This window comes from Chenopodium album, chromosome 15, assembly GCF_948465745.1.
Source record: "Chenopodium album chromosome 15, dcCheAlbu1.1, whole genome shotgun sequence".
NCBI lineage: Eukaryota > Viridiplantae > Streptophyta > Magnoliopsida > Caryophyllales > Amaranthaceae > Chenopodium > Chenopodium album.
The window spans coordinates 2130222-2147426 of NC_137848.1; the positions used below are offsets into that span (position 1 = coordinate 2130222).

General features: G+C 33.5%; 3 protein-coding genes across 4 annotated transcripts; 2 read left to right on the plus strand and 1 right to left on the minus strand.

Moving 5' to 3' along the window:
- The first annotated feature begins 3042 nt into the window (after positions 1-3042).
- Positions 3043-5423, plus strand: LOC145583458 (putative serine/threonine-protein kinase PBL11). Its single transcript, XM_081640691.1, has 4 exons — positions 3043-3774; positions 4219-4333; positions 4417-4541; positions 5415-5423. The coding sequence occupies exons 1-4, from the start codon at positions 3598-3600 to the stop codon at positions 5421-5423; spliced, it is 426 nt and encodes a 141-aa protein (XP_081496817.1). The 5' UTR covers positions 3043-3597.
- Positions 5424-5432: 9 nt separating this feature from the next.
- Positions 5433-8353, minus strand: LOC145583459 (uncharacterized). Its single transcript, XM_081640692.1, has 3 exons — positions 7897-8353; positions 5494-7205; positions 5433-5438 (listed from the first exon to the last, which is right to left on the minus strand). Exons 2-3 carry the CDS (start codon positions 7192-7194, stop codon positions 5433-5435), a joined length of 1707 nt encoding a protein of 568 aa, XP_081496818.1. The 5' UTR covers positions 7195-7205; positions 7897-8353.
- Positions 8354-12957: 4604 nt separating this feature from the next.
- LOC145581552 (putative serine/threonine-protein kinase PBL11) lies at positions 12958-15994 on the plus strand. Of its 2 annotated transcripts, XM_081638561.1 has the most exons (6): positions 12958-13111; positions 13190-13332; positions 13934-14502; positions 14611-14750; positions 15195-15309; positions 15393-15994. In XM_081638561.1, exons 4-6 carry the CDS (start codon positions 14646-14648, stop codon positions 15677-15679), a joined length of 507 nt encoding a protein of 168 aa, XP_081494687.1. In that variant the 5' UTR covers positions 12958-13111; positions 13190-13332; positions 13934-14502; positions 14611-14645; the 3' UTR covers positions 15680-15994. The 2 variants fall into 2 exon arrangements, with proteins under 2 accessions (XP_081494687.1, XP_081494686.1); XM_081638560.1 differs by having other exon boundaries at positions 13934-14750.
- Positions 15995-17205: the final 1211 nt, after the last annotated feature.

Here is a 17205-nt window from a genome sequence, read left to right on the forward strand (position 1 = left end):
TGTACCTGTATTTGCTATGTTGAAATTAGCTTACTTGGTGACTTTTTTACCACAAGATATCAACTCAAAAGCTTCTAAAAGAAGCCAAAAAATAGGCCCCCAAGTAGGATTTACTAAACTAGTAAAGGGACCAAAGAAAAATACATTTTACTATCCTACCAATTAAACTGGACACAATTACCCCCTAAACATATGATAACTTGTTTATATTATTACATATTACTACTTATTATAACTTGTTTAAATTGTAAATTTAAATATAATATCATAATGTAGTACTCCATATAAAAATTGTTCAAACAAGATAAAATAAGGTATCTTAAAATAAGATAAAAGAAAAATGAAATTACCCAAATCAGATATATATACATATATATATATATATATATATATATATATATATATATATATATATATATACCTCCTCTGTTCTTTTTTACTTGACCTGTTTCTTTTATCACGCTTGTCAATGTAAAACTTTAATTATCAATAACTTTAATCTCCATAAGTAAAAATTATAAAATTTATATATTATGATAATACTTATTGAGACGAAATAAAAAAGATCCAACCTGAATATATTTTTCCTTACATATTATTCACAAAAAACGGTCAAAGAAGAGGTGGTGAATAGAGTAAAAGTCAAAGCGGGTCAAGTAAAAAAGAACGGAGGAAGTATATAAAAATGTAAAATTAAGTTGAATGTAATTATACCTAACCATAAGTTTCCTTATTTTATAGGAAATTTTGTCAGAAAAAACCATTTATAACAACTATTTTGTGGGAAAAAACCTTATAAAAATTTTTTGGCAAGGAGAAACCAGATTGTAAAATATTTTTGTTGAAGACAACCTGATATCTCTAATCACTCAATTAATCACTAATTTCCCCTTAATTCTTCTAATTAATCATAACTCTCATTAACTATTTGATAATTAAGTTGATTTATAATTTTTTTTTTTAAAAAAAAAACAAAAACCACCCTCACCACCACCACTCAACCACCCTTTCCTTTCCATGGCAGTAACCCCCTCCCCTATCCCCAACCGCCGCCTAGAACCCCAACCCGCGCCGACCAACCTCCACCGTCGAACCAACCCCCTCCCTTTCCCCTTTCACCTCGCCGCGACCTACCTCCTTCCTAAACCCTAACCCATAAATGAATCCAACTCAGAATCACACCAAATCGAAATTTCCCCGCGAGTAATTGAAACAACCCAAAAGCAATTGCGGCGTTCAAGGTAGGATTTCGAAGTTGTTAGATGGGAGGAGAGAGATTGCGGCGTTTAAGGAGTGATTGTAGAAGATTGAGGAGGGGATTTGGTTGTGTATAAAGCGTTTTGCTTGGGGTTTTGGGGTGGTTTATTTTCTGGGTTGTGGTCATGTCGGAAGTTGGTATTATTGGTGGGTGGATTTCCGGAGGAGGGTGGTCGGCGAAGGTAATAGGGAAAGAGGGGTCGGTTCGGCAGGGGTGAGGGGTTCCACGTGGCGGCTGGGGAGGGGGGAGGGGGTTGCTGCCATGGAAGGGGGAGAAGGATAGGGTGGCTTGATGGTGGCTGGTGGTGGTGAGGGTGGTTTTTGTTTTTTTTTTTAAAAAAAAAATTAAAAAATATACTTAATTATTAAATAGTTACTGAGAGTTAATGAGTAATTAGAAGAATTAAGGAGAAATTAGTAGTTAATTGAGTGATTAGAGATTTGAGGTTGTTTTCAACAAAAATATTTTACAATCTGGTTTCTCCTTGCCAAAAAAATTTTATAAGGTTTTTTCCAGCAAAATAGTTGTTATAAATGGTTTTTTCTGACAAAAGTTCCTATTTTATATGCAAATTACACAGATTTATGTTATTTTAATGAAACAATCAAAGGCAAAAGAGTTGCCTTTAAATTGTTGTTTATTGGAAAGAGTTGGTAGTCCTTCCATGTCTGTTTCTTCATTCGCAATTCTATTCCCACTTAATTATCTAATGGTCAATTTATAGTAATAAAAAGTTATGGTACAGTCAACTGCCTCATGGTGAGAGGAACAAGTAGCAGTCCATGCTACGTAGTATATAATTATTGAACTCTTCAATAATCTTGATTATATCTTCCTTCTTTAATTTTAAATTGCTAAACAAATACTGATGAGATGGGCAATTGTCTGAAATCTTCATCAGCTCCTCCTCCTCCTCCACTACTCTCTTCTATTGGTATGCCTTTTTTTCCCTTGTTTACTAAGCACTACATAATTACATATCATATACAAGAATACAACTCTACTCCTTTATTTAATGTAGCCTTTTTTTTTTTTTTTTTTTTTTGGGATTTAAGGGTATTTTAATTTATATGGGATATTTAAAAAAAAAAAAAAAACTAATTATTATGTGAATGTTTAGGTTAAGATTTAATGAAGCTTTGGATGTTAGAGGTATTTTTTATGGGATAGGTAAAAAAAAAAAAAAAAAAAAAAAAAAAAAAAACAGAGTAGTGGCATGGAAATTAAAGTCAAGATTCAAGATTAGTGTATTTTATAATTGGAAATAGTAATTAAAAAAGTAGTATTCTAAGAAAATTATGTAAAAGAAAAATGAAAACATTAGAAACATTTTGAAATGCTTAAAAGAAGCCAACTATTTAGTATACGAAGATTATATTTTGGGACAGAGATTATTTGATATACTATCTATTAGTCTGTCTTTATTTATCTTTGTCAGCTTTGTAGCATGTGTCTTACACTGTTGCATATTACCATAAGCCGACACTTGTTATATATAAATAGGTATTAATATAAGAATGCGTTTATGCATTGATAGATTGGTATAACGTTAATATTTCAATTTCATATGAACTTTATTTATACCCGAAGGCAAGGGAGTATCTATTTAGAAAAGTTTATATACTAATACAAAAAAATGGAACAATAATTTTGAAGCTTATATTGTAGCAATTGTTCATAAATAGTCTATATTTCTTAGGAAAAAGAGTTGAGCAGAGCAAACAACCTCCTCCTACTCATGGATTGAAGGCCTTCTCCTTGAAGGAAATAAATACTGCCACAAGAAATTTACATCATGACAACATCATTCTCATCGATGGTCCTTATTTAACTCGCAAGGGATGGATAAATGAGCAAACGCTTTCTCCGTCGACACCTAAATCTGGGATGGCTGTTGCTGTCAAGAAGCTTGAACTTGATGTCCCGGGCAGTCGTTATAACGAGTGGTTGGTACGTACGTTTCAATTCGTTGCTAAGAAGCTTGAACTTGATGTCCGTGTCCCGGACCGTCAATATGAGTGGTTGGTACGTACGTTTTAATTCATTATCAATTTACGTCGTTCACTTAGCTTGTTTCGGATGAATTATTCTTAGCTGATGGTCCTTATTTGATCGCGATACAGGCAAAAATAAAACATGTTAGCCATCTACATCATCCTAATCTGGTGAAAATAATTGGTTAATGCCTTGAAGATGAAAAATCTCAACTTAGGTTTTTGGTAACCGAGTTTTTGCCCAATGGATGCCTAGAAAATCACTTGCACGGTCGTAAGTAGCCTATTTCAATTCTAGTGATAAATTCATTATACTTGGTCAATTGTACAAAATACGCGTAAATTATGCACACTAGTTTCATCATACTTAACTTCAATTCAGATGAGGTTGATCCGCCGCTGTCATGGGAGACAAGGATGAAGGTGGCTATAGGTGCTGCTAAAGGACTCTGTTTCCTTCATGATGCTCAACCACAAGTCATTTATCGTTATTTGGATGCATCAAGTGTCTTGCTAGACGCAGTATGTACACATTTTTATCTGACGACCTCAAAATATATATTATATTACTCTCTCCGTGTTTTAATAAATGTTACAATTTAACCGGCATATAGTTTTAGGCAATTTAATTGACTTAAATAAAATAAAAAGTAAACGGAGTAGTTGGAGTATTAAAAAAGTATAAAAGAAAAATAGTAGGGTTAATATTTTATTGAAAAGTAATGAATGTGAGAGGAAAAATATAATAAAAAGTAATAGTGAATTCGGGTGGGGACCACGAGGGGAGAGAGTTATAATATTTAAATATAGTTTTTTGCCAAAAAAAGAAGTATAACATTTATCAAAACATGGCCGGATTTAGTAAGTGTAACACTTATTAAAACACGAAAGGAGTACCATGTTCAATTCATTCTTGCCATTCATATTTGATGTACAGTTATATGCTATCTCTTCTCATACTAACAGGATTATAACGCCAAGTTATCAGCTCATTTGTCAGCTCAAGTCAGGGACATTCAGGGAATTGAAACAGAGGGCTATTCATCACAGGGTTATGCAGCACCCGAGTTCATAAATATAGGTGCAACTAACATAACATTTCTAATTTTCATCAATTTTCTCTGTTTTGGTTATACTAACCGACATCTTCAAATCTTACACCAGGTCTTGTTTCAGCAGAGAGCGATGTCTACAGTTTTGGGGTTCTATTACTTGTATTATTAACGGGACGAAGTGGAATGGTTGGTAGGACGACTCTGGTGGACTGGGTGAAGCCGTTTCGTCGTAATGTAAAAGAATTTATGGATACCACAACAAGAAAAGGGCCGTTTTGCGACGGAAATAATTCGTCGCAAACTGGCAAAATTCCGTCGCAAAGTGACTTTGCGACGGATTTCCGTCACAGGCATGGCGTCGCTCGAACTTTCGTAGCAAACAGTCCTTTTGTGACGGAATATCCGTCGCAAAACGAATTGCGACGGATTTTGCGACGGAAAGGTAGTTGTAGCTGAAAACAACATTTGCGACGAAAATTCCGTAGCAAGAGGAATCATTTTGCGACGGAATATTCCGTCACAAATTTTGCGACGGAATGTATTTCCGTCGCAAAATGGATTCTTTTGCGACGGAATAGTCCGTCACAAATTTTGCGACGGAATGTAATTCCGTCGCAAAATGAAGTTTTTTGCGACGGATTATTTTCCGTCGCATGTGTGCGACGGAAAATAATCCGTCGCAAAATACTCCATTTTGCGACGGAATTACATTCCGTCGCAAAGTTATTGTAATTTTAATTTTTTTTTTTTTTGTATTTTGTTTTTTTTCCTGGAACCTGTATTCCTGCAATCCTGTTTAATTTTTTTGTATTTTGTTTTGTTTTCCTGGAACCTGTATTCATGCAATCCTGTTTAATAAAATACGTGCATTTAAAATAATTTCAGTCAAAAAGTCCACGCCCTAACATAATTCAAATATATACAACACGTAGCCGTAACTACCAAGTACGGTACATGATATAATTTTTTAAACTACAATGTCATCCATATACAAAAATCGAAAAATGACACCTAACTAAACACAAGCTGGCTGTCCTTGGCCTGCACCACCACCACCACCACCACCCGGGTCGTTCCTGGGGTCTCGAATCTGAGGCTGAATCGTAGAACAAGTGAAAGGAGTGGTCAATCCTGTAAATCTACTGGCTGTCCTTGGCCTACAATATTTCGCAATGTCTTTTCTAGCCGAGGTTGTGTCACAAGTTTTCTTTTTCACATCCATTACAGTGTGAATTAACTGATCAAAGAAGTTCTTCTCAATATGCATGACATCTAAGTTGTGACGGATGAGAAGGTCCTTCCAATATGGAAGATCCCATAGGCTACTTTGTTTAAACCAACCCTTTTTAGCTTTTTTCAGACGCTTCAGTGCTTTTGGCCCATCAGTGGCCTTCGGCATGTTCTTCACACAATCCCACAATTCCTCTCCTGACATGATGTGTGGAGGTAAATCTTTGTCAACTTTGTTTTTACAAAAGGCTGTTCGGCTCGTTCTGAAAGGGTGATCTGCGGGAAGAAACTGTCGATGACAATCAAACCACGTTACTTTGCCACCGTGATCCAGCCAGAATGCCTTGGTTTTGTCCATGCAGTAGGGGCAAGCCTTCTTACCAGATGTGGACCACCCAGACAGCATACCATAAGCAGGGAAATCGCTAATAGTCCATAGGACAGCTGCTCGAAGGTTGAAATTCTGTTTCCTTGATATGTCGTATGTATTTGCTCCCACTTCCCATAATTGTTTCAACTCTTCTATTAGTGGTTGCATATACACATCTAAGTTCCCTTTTGGGTTTTTGGGACCAGGAACTAGCAAAGATAGGAACATGAATTGTCTTTTCATACACATTGAGGGGGGCAAGTTATACGGCGTCAGAATGACAGGCCAACAGGAATATTGACCCCCAAACTTACCATGAGGAGCAAAACCATCTGTGCACATTCCAAGGCGAACATTACGAGGTTCATAGGCGAACTCTGGATAACAATTGTCCAGATGTTTCCAAGCTTCACTATCGCTAGGGTGTGCCATTGTGCCTTGTACTCGTGGATTTTTCGCATGCCAAGTCATTTCCTCAGAAATGTTCTTTGTTGCAAACAGTCTTTGCAACCTAGGGGTGATAGGGAAATAGGTCAGAACATTCACAGGAACAACCCTCCCTTTTGAAGTCTTCTTGTACCGCTCACTACCACATACCCTGCATGTAGACAACTCAGCATCTTCCTTCCAGAACAACATACAGCCTTTTGGACATGCGTGGATCTTTTTATGAGGCAACTCCAACCCCTTAACAATCTTCTTCACTTCGTAGAATGTGTCTCCCATGTGGTTGTTGTTAGGAATTGCTTCACTCATCAACGAAGCAAACCCATCAACACACCTGTGAGGCAAGTTATACTCACATTTCAGGCTCGTTATTCTAGATGCCATCTCTAACACAGACATTGAACTCCCTTCATATAACGGTTGTTCAGATGCCGTCAGTAAATCAAGAAACTGCTTTGCCTGTGCATTAGGCTCCTCCTCAACACTCGGCTCTTCGGTAGCCGAATGATCTGCATTATGACCAAGAGCATCCTCAACCATTTCACGATACTCATTAGAATGTCCTTCGGAGGTTCCTGGAAACCCTTCTCCATGATTCATCCACACATGATAGTTAGGTAAGAACCCCTTCTTATACAAATGAACTTGAACATCATCCGAAGATAGAATTTTCTTATTCTTGCATTTCACACAAGGACACCTAATCTCCTCGGGGTCACTACTCTCAGGATGATCTTTGCAATACTGAATGAATTCCTTAACCCCTTTCACGAATCTAGGATCAATAGAATTCCGCCCACACAACCTCTCATACATCCAGCTACGCTCTGTTCGTTTCATTGTCACAACTTCTACACAACTCACGCATATAATCATATCAGTCACAAACAATAGTAGCAAAGTATCAAGCTAAGTTCTTTTCTTCATAAACGTCAAAGGACAGTCCCAACCGGGGACTATTCAAGACATACTCCTAATGTGTATGTCTTGAACGGGTATCTAGGAATAAGAAGATGCAAATGCTTTCAAATCTTAGTGAACATATATAATTAACATACATACCATAATTGTTTAATTTAAACAAGTTTAAAGCAAGTGATGAAACACATATAATTAACACACAATTACCCACATTCAAATAAACATACATACACTAACATGTATTTTTAAATTAACATATATTTTAAACTAATCTAACATATATTTTAAACTAATCTAACATATATTTTAAACTAAACTAACATACATTATAAACTAACTAACATATATTTTAAACTAAAATAACATACATTATAAACTAATCTAACATATATTTTAAACTAAACTAACATACATTAAACTAATTCTAACATTGCAATATATCTTAAAAATTAAACTAATTCTAACATTGCAATATAAATTAAACTACACTACACTAAACACAAGTAATTAAATAATAAAATTTAGTTACAAATTAAATTAAAAAACATAATTAGAAAAAGTTAGGGTTTACATTAAAATTAAATTGAAAACAAAAACAAAGGGGGATAGTGGAATACTCACCGGGATTTGAGGGTGTTGTGGCGGAAATCCGGCTGCCGGAAGGAGGGTGGTGTGGTGGCTGCACACCGCCGGCGAACGGAGGGGCGTGAGTGGGCTTGAACGGAGGGGGTGGCGTGGGTGGGCGTGAGTGCGCGTGAGTGGGAGTGAACGGAGGGGGTGGGCGTTAGTAGGTGTGAGTGGCCGGATTCCGGTCGTTCCGGTGGCGACAGCGGCGGTGAAGTGGCCGGATTTTCTTTCTCTCTCTACGCTTTCCTCTATCTCTCTCTACGCTTTCCTCTTTCTGTTCTTCGTTTTCTTTTTCTCTCTCCTTCAGCGAAACTTCAGTTTTTTTTAAAAAAATTTAAAAACTTTTTGCGACGGAATTTCCGTCGCAGAATCCGTCGCAAAATGTTTTTTTTTTATTTTTTTTTTAATATTGTTTTGCGACGATTATTTCCGTCGCAAACAAACTTTTGCGAGGGAATAAATTCCGTCGCAAACTTTGCGACGGAAATTCCGTAGCGATGTCTACAGTTTTGGGGTTCTATTACTTGTATTATTAACGGGACGAAGTGGAATGGTTGGTAGGACGACTCTGGTGGACTGGGTGAAGCCGTTTCGTCGTAATGTAAAAGAATTTATGGATACCAGAATGAAGAATTATTCCCACAAAGCTGCAGTTGCAGTGGTTGAACTTGGTTTAGATTGTACTTATGATTTTGAAGACGGCAGGCCGAATATGTCAGACGTCGTGCGGAGACTTGAGGAGGCTGTAAGCCCTAAAAAATAATGCACAGCTTACAACTTACAAGAGCATGCAGTACACCTCTAGTTCTAAGGGACTTGCTTTCCAAATTGGTTCGGCAACGAAAAATAGTTACGGAACGGGACGGTTAACAAACGAGGAGTTAACGCTGGTTTTGGACGTTAATGGTCCTACTCGCATGTTTACAATTTTGCCCTTACTAAAAAGGTCGAAATAACTGATGTGTCCTCAATATAAACGAGACTGGTTAATATTACCAGTATTTTCTTGTTTTGTTATTTCTTATACTATTTTGTACATGTATTCAATTCTTTACTCATGTGTATGAATTTTAACTACACAATATATATGTCTATTGTCTAAAATGCTTCTAGGATGCTTGGCTTGTATTATTGTTTTTGTGGTGATTTTCACTTATTAGTACGACGCTTATTTTTTAAAGAAATAACGGACTATATTAATTAAGATAAATTAAGGCCCGCAAAATTTGTAGACTTTGGGAGATTGAGTTCATACAAGTACCTATATTATCCTTTTCCACTCGTTTAATATGATTACATATTGGGAAAGTGATCAACTTGAAGGCCTTGTATATTATACTCTCTTCATTATCAAATTGAAGTATTCTTTCACCTAAAATATTGTTTTTAAACAAGAGTCTTGTTTTGCTTTTATCTAATTTTTCATTCACTTTTACTCTCTGTGTTTTAATAAGTACTCCATAATACACTTTGATTAAATACGCGTGCTAAAAAACGACTTTGACCATTAATATATCTAATTATATATTAGTAAAACTATTAGAAAATTAATACTCGTATTATATATGAAAGTATTCTGCATACATTATAACAAAATCAATAATGTAATCCCCCCCCCCTTTTTTTAAATGCATCACTTTCTTTTTATGGGTGTTTTTTTAATGCATTACTTCCTTATTTGGTAACATTATACTACGTATATTTTATCATTTTTCTCTCTTACTTTAAACTCATAAGTTATTTTATCATTTCTCTCTCTTCCATGATCCCCACTTATATAATAAATTATTCACCCACTCACAATATTATATTACTCTTCTAAAACTCCACGCATTACCAAGTGATGCAAATAAAAAAAAAAAAAGGGAGTATAATACAATACCATTTGTTTTTTTTTAAATTTTTTTTTATTTATTTATATTTACTGTAGTAAAATAATCAAGTTAAAACCATTATATGAATAGTGAAAAAAGTCAAAGTATTACATTTATTAAAACAGGGGGAGAGTAATTAAACATGTATCACTAATTTATTGCCTTTACATATTGGTTCTAAAACTCCACGCATTACCAAGTGATGCAAATAAAAAAAAAAAAACAGAGAGAGTATAATACAATAACATTTGTTTTTTTTTTAAATTTTTATTTATTTATTTATATTTACTGTAGTAAAATAATCAAGTTAAAACCATTATATGAATAGTGAAAAAAGTCAAAGTATTACATTTATTAAAACAGGGGGAGAGTAATTAAACATGTATCACTAATTTATTGCCTTTACATATTGGCATATTAGAGAGATGATATTTTTTACAAAAAGATGATGGTATGCGTTTGCAAAAGCAAATAGATATCCCCCCCCCCCCCCTCCCCTCCCTTCACCCTTTTTTGCCTCATTGCCAAAATTTTTGGGTTAAAATTTGAAAACTTAAAAGGTAATATAGTCATATAGAATCTTGTTTGATTTATCTCATTGTTTATTTAGTTAATATCAATTTTTTATAATTTTTCTCAAGTGTGAAAATAGATTGGGTTTATCATACCCACTTCCTATACACTTCTAGCTTCTTGTATAAAGCCCTGCCGCTTTCCTTAATAATTATGAATTTTTAAATTTGTCCCTTCAGTTTCGAATGAGGTAAACCATATAAGATTTTTTAACATGAGTGATGAGGCAAACAAAATACTCCGAAATAAATAGAAGTACGTTTAACGTCTACCCCAGCATAAAAAGTAATCAACATAAGCTTTCGGTTTTTCTTAACTAGTCTTTAATTAATACATGTAATCACTAGTCGGTTTGTTTGTGTGAACATGTTTAAAAAAATTCTAGGACAAAAAGTTGTTTATGTATTTATTTATAGATTATTAGGGGAAATCTATTGTAACCTACTTGTGATTTATAGATTATTAGTGGACGTATTATTGTAATCTACTTATGAGTATCATAGGACGTTCACTTATAAGTGTTATATATTAGAGAAAATAGGAGCAATAGTACCAATAAGGTACAAGCTAAGAGCTACTACTAGTAGTCTTATATACTACGTATATTGTTTTGTTTTTCCTCTTAATTAAATCACTATATTTCTATCAAATATTTAAATTTTTTTTTTGTCCTTTTCTACAGATTGGAAAACTACTAATACTCTGTCTATTTTTGGTTGAATTGAAGATAAATAAATAATAAGCTAAGTTGAATTGAAAATAAGTCTTAAAAAAGAGTCTAATTAATTATGATTTTAATTTTTATCTTATGATTAGAAGACCATTACCAAACACAAATACTTCTTTTGCAATACTTTAATTAAATAAGACTCTAAGGCGGTTGGAAAAACTGTTTTTTTCTTGGAAAGAGTTGATTATTTTCCCTTGTCTTTTAGTTTCTCTTTCCCACTTGTTCGTCAATATTTACTAAAAATAAATACTGTAGTCGTTGTCTCCCTCTTTTTTTTTTTTTTTTTTTTTTTTTTTTGGCAAAGAGTCGTTGTCTCGTTGATATATATAGTTGTACTACTTTGAAATCTTGATTTAAATCATCTTTCTCTCTTCTAATGCTGTTTTGTTTTGGTTCAATCTAATAACAAGAAATTTTAAGATGGGATGTTGTTGGGGCTCTTCTTCATCATTGGACTCTTTTAGCTTTTGTCACACTAACGGTATCTCTAATTCATCTCTCATGTTTAAAGCACAAAAAATTTTCATATTTTTTGCTTAGTTATATTTATTTTGTATACTAATTAATCATGTTTGAGCATATTGTTATGTATTGTAAGAATAAAAGTATTGCTTACTCGAAAAGTCAATATTTTCAAAATATACTCCATATTGATACGAAGCTATGTACACGCATTTATTTTTTTTTTCCTTATAAGTTAATGAAACTCAATTTATATTTGGTTCTATTTTACTGAGTACATTCCAAAATGAATCTTTAGATTTATATTCTTCAAAAGAAAATTAAGAGAAAATTGATTACATAGTTACTTTATTTTTAATTTATCTAACTACTCACTTTGATCAATTTTTTTTCTACTTGTTTATAATATTTTTATGAGACAAAGTGCAAAGAACAAAAAGATTAGAGGGAGTTTTGAATAGAGATGCAACCTAAATGTGATGTACGAAATAATATGACTCGTTAGTCAGCATGCATTAAATGTGTATTTTATAAGAGCAATTCCAATGGCAAGCTAATTTTCAAATATGTTAAGTTAATTCTCTTTGTAGCTATTTAATGCCCTAAAATAACTTGCTATATAAATAAGTGTAACCTTTTCAATTAGATTTAAAAATTTAATTATCAATATATTAATCTATAAAATTTTGGAAATTATTTTCTTAAGCGAATTAGCTTGCCAAAGCTAATTTCTTGGTCAAACTAACTGTATTTTTAAACTTCAATAGTGATCAAGCTAATAGCTAGAGACTTTAAGAGTGATGGATAGCTCAAGTAGTTAGAGGTACAACTATTGAAGTTGCTCTCGCTATTATTTGACTCGTGGTACGTATGCATAAAGATAGTTTATCTAATTCACTGTTTTCACATGACTAGCAGATGATTGCAGCAATCAAAGTCTTCCTACTCCAAGCTTGAAGAAATTCTCCTTCAAAGATCTTAGAACTGCCACCAAAAATTTTCATCCTGTCTACCGTACTAATACCACCAGTAGTTTTGGTATTGGTAGTGTTTACAAGGGTTGGATTCATGAGCAAGCTCCATCTCCATCGAAACCTCAAAGTGGTAGAATGGTTGTTGCTATCAAGTGGCTCAATCTTGAAGGTTTCCCTGGCCACGACGAGTGGTTGGTATGCTTTAATTTGGGGATGTCTTAGTTTTTTATGGTGAGAACAAAATTTATTTCTCTCACGGTATTTTCGTAAATAAACCAACAACTTTATCCAATTGTAGAGCCACAATAATTAAAAAATTGTTGATTTATTTACGAAAATGTTCCCATAAGAAACAAATTTCGTTTCTCAATGTGAGATACAGGGAATTTCCCCTGTAATTTGCCATGTTTTGGATTTCTTAGTCACCATGTTTCTTGGCCTTATTACTTATGTGATACAGGCAAAACTAAACACTCTTGGCCAGCTACATCATCCTAATTTGGTGGAAATATTAGGATACTGTCTTGAGGATGAATATCGGTTTATAATATCTGAGTTTTTTCCCAAAGGAAATTTGGAAAACCAATTGTTCAATTGTAAGTAACTTAAGTTTAGTCGTCATGATAATTTCGAGTTTCTACATACAATTATATTTGTTACATTTATTATCTCAGGTAATGTGGGCACGCCGCCACTCTCATGGGATACAAGGATGAAAGTGGCTGTTGGAGTTGCCAAAGGACTCTCTTACCTTCATGATACCAAATCACAAGTCATATTTCGTTATTTGGAAGCATCAAATATCATGCTAGATGATGTATGTTCATTCTTCAAACGGCGACATACCCAACTACGGGAATGCTCTAATAACAAAATTTGTTTCTCACACAAAAAAAAAAAAAAAAAAAAAAAAAAAAAAAAAACAGAGTAGTGGCATGGAAATTAAAGTCAAGATTCAAGATTAGTGTATTTTATAATTGGAAATAGTAATTAAAAAAGTAGTATTCTAAGAAAATTATGTAAAAGAAAAATGAAAACATTAGAAACATTTTGAAATGCTTAAAAGAAGCCAACTATTTAGTATACGAAGATTATATTTTGGGACAGAGATTATTTGATATACTATCTATTAGTCTGTCTTTATTTATCTTTGTCAGCTTTGTAGCATGTGTCTTACACTGTTGCATATTACCATAAGCCGACACTTGTTATATATAAATAGGTATTAATATAAGAATGCGTTTATGCATTGATAGATTGGTATAACGTTAATATTTCAATTTCATATGAACTTTATTTATACCCGAAGGCAAGGGAGTATCTATTTAGAAAAGTTTATATACTAATACAAAAAAATGGAACAATAATTTTGAAGCTTATATTGTAGCAATTGTTCATAAATAGTCTATATTTCTTAGGAAAAAGAGTTGAGCAGAGCAAACAACCTCCTCCTACTCATGGATTGAAGGCCTTCTCCTTGAAGGAAATAAATACTGCCACAAGAAATTTACATCATGACAACATCATTCTCATCGATGGTCCTTATTTAACTCGCAAGGGATGGATAAATGAGCAAACGCTTTCTCCGTCGACACCTAAATCTGGGATGGCTGTTGCTGTCAAGAAGCTTGAACTTGATGTCCCGGGCAGTCGTTATAACGAGTGGTTGGTACGTACGTTTCAATTCGTTGCTAAGAAGCTTGAACTTGATGTCCGTGTCCCGGACCGTCAATATGAGTGGTTGGTACGTACGTTTTAATTCATTATCAATTTACGTCGTTCACTTAGCTTGTTTCGGATGAATTATTCTTAGCTGATGGTCCTTATTTGATCGCGATACAGGCAAAAATAAAACATGTTAGCCATCTACATCATCCTAATCTGGTGAAAATAATTGGTTAATGCCTTGAAGATGAAAAATCTCAACTTAGGTTTTTGGTAACCGAGTTTTTGCCCAATGGATGCCTAGAAAATCACTTGCACGGTCGTAAGTAGCCTATTTCAATTCTAGTGATAAATTCATTATACTTGGTCAATTGTACAAAATACGCGTAAATTATGCACACTAGTTTCATCATACTTAACTTCAATTCAGATGAGGTTGATCCGCCGCTGTCATGGGAGACAAGGATGAAGGTGGCTATAGGTGCTGCTAAAGGACTCTGTTTCCTTCATGATGCTCAACCACAAGTCATTTATCGTTATTTGGATGCATCAAGTGTCTTGCTAGACGCAGTATGTACACATTTTTATCTGACGACCTCAAAATATATATTATATTACTCTCTCCGTGTTTTAATAAATGTTACAATTTAACCGGCATATAGTTTTAGGCAATTTAATTGACTTAAATAAAATAAAAAGTAAACGGAGTAGTTGGAGTATTAAAAAAGTATAAAAGAAAAATAGTAGGGTTAATATTTTATTGAAAAGTAATGAATGTGAGAGGAAAAATATAATAAAAAGTAATAGTGAATTCGGGTGGGGACCACGAGGGGAGAGAGTTATAATATTTAAATATAGTTTTTTGCCAAAAAAAGAAGTATAACATTTATCAAAACATGGCCGGATTTAGTAAGTGTAACACTTATTAAAACACGAAAGGAGTACCATGTTCAATTCATTCTTGCCATTCATATTTGATGTACAGTTATATGCTATCTCTTCTCATACTAACAGGATTATAACGCCAAGTTATCAGCTCATTTGTCAGCTCAAGTCAGGGACATTCAGGGAATTGAAACAGAGGGCTATTCATCACAGGGTTATGCAGCACCCGAGTTCATAAATATAGGTGCAACTAACATAACATTTCTAATTTTCATCAATTTTCTCTGTTTTGGTTATACTAACCGACATCTTCAAATCTTACACCAGGTCTTGTTTCAGCAGAGAGCGATGTCTACAGTTTTGGGGTTCTATTACTTGTATTATTAACGGGACGAAGTGGAATGGTTGGTAGGACGACTCTGGTGGACTGGGTGAAGCCGTTTCGTCGTAATGTAAAAGAATTTATGGATACCAGAATGAAGAATTATTCCCACAAAGCTGCAGTTGCAGTGGTTGAACTTGGTTTAGATTGTACTTATGATTTTGAAGACGGCAGGCCGAATATGTCAGACGTCGTGCGGAGACTTGAGGAGGCTGTAAGCCCTAAAAAATAATGCACAGCTTACAACTTACAAGAGCATGCAGTACACCTCTAGTTCTAAGGGACTTGCTTTCCAAATTGGTTCGGCAACGAAAAATAGTTACGGAACGGGACGGTTAACAAACGAGGAGTTAACGCTGGTTTTGGACGTTAATGGTCCTACTCGCATGTTTACAATTTTGCCCTTACTAAAAAGGTCGAAATAACTGATGTGTCCTCAATATAAACGAGACTGGTTAATATTACCAGTATTTTCTTGTTTTGTTATTTCTTATACTATTTTGTACATGTATTCAATTCTTTACTCATGTGTATGAATTTTAACTACACAATATATATGTCTATTGTCTAAAATGCTTCTAGGATGCTTGGCTTGTATTATTGTTTTTGTGGTGATTTTCACTTATTAGTACGACGCTTATTTTTTAAAGAAATAACGGACTATATTAATTAAGATAAATTAAGGCCCGCAAAATTTGTAGACTTTGGGAGATTGAGTTCATACAAGTACCTATATTATCCTTTTCCACTCGTTTAATATGATTACATATTGGGAAAGTGATCAACTTGAAGGCCTTGTATATTATACTCTCTTCATTATCAAATTGAAGTATTCTTTCACCTAAAATATTGTTTTTAAACAAGAGTCTTGTTTTGCTTTTATCTAATTTTTCATTCACTTTTACTCTCTGTGTTTTAATAAGTACTCCATAATACACTTTGATTAAATACGCGTGCTAAAAAACGACTTTGACCATTAATATATCTAATTATATATTAGTAAAACTATTAGAAAATTAATACTCGTATTATATATGAAAGTATTCTGCATACATTATAACAAAATCAATAATGTAATCCCCCCCCCCTTTTTTTAAATGCATCACTTTCTTTTTATGGGTGTTTTTTTAATGCATTACTTCCTTATTTGGTAACATTATACTACGTATATTTTATCATTTTTCTCTCTTACTTTAAACTCATAAGTTATTTTATCATTTCTCTCTCTTCCATGATCCCCACTTATATAATAAATTATTCACCCACTCACAATATTATATTACTCTTCTAAAACTCCACGCATTACCAAGTGATGCAAATAAAAAAAAAAAAAGGGAGTATAATACAATACCATTTGTTTTTTTTTAAATTTTTTTTTATTTATTTATATTTACTGTAGTAAAATAATCAAGTTAAAACCATTATATGAATAGTGAAAAAAGTCAAAGTATTACATTTATTAAAACAGGGGGAGAGTAATTAAACATGTATCACTAATTTATTGCCTTTACATATTGGTTCTAAAACTCCACGCATTACCAAGTGATGCAAATAAAAAAAAAAAAACAGAGAGAGTATAATACAATAACATTTGTTTTTTTTTTAAATTTTTATTTATTTATTTATATTTACTGTAGTAAAATAATCAAGTTAAAACCATTATATGAATAGTGAAAAAAGTCAAAGTATTACATTTATTAAAACAGGGGGAGAGTAATTAAACATGTATCACTAATTTATTGCCTTTACATATTGGCA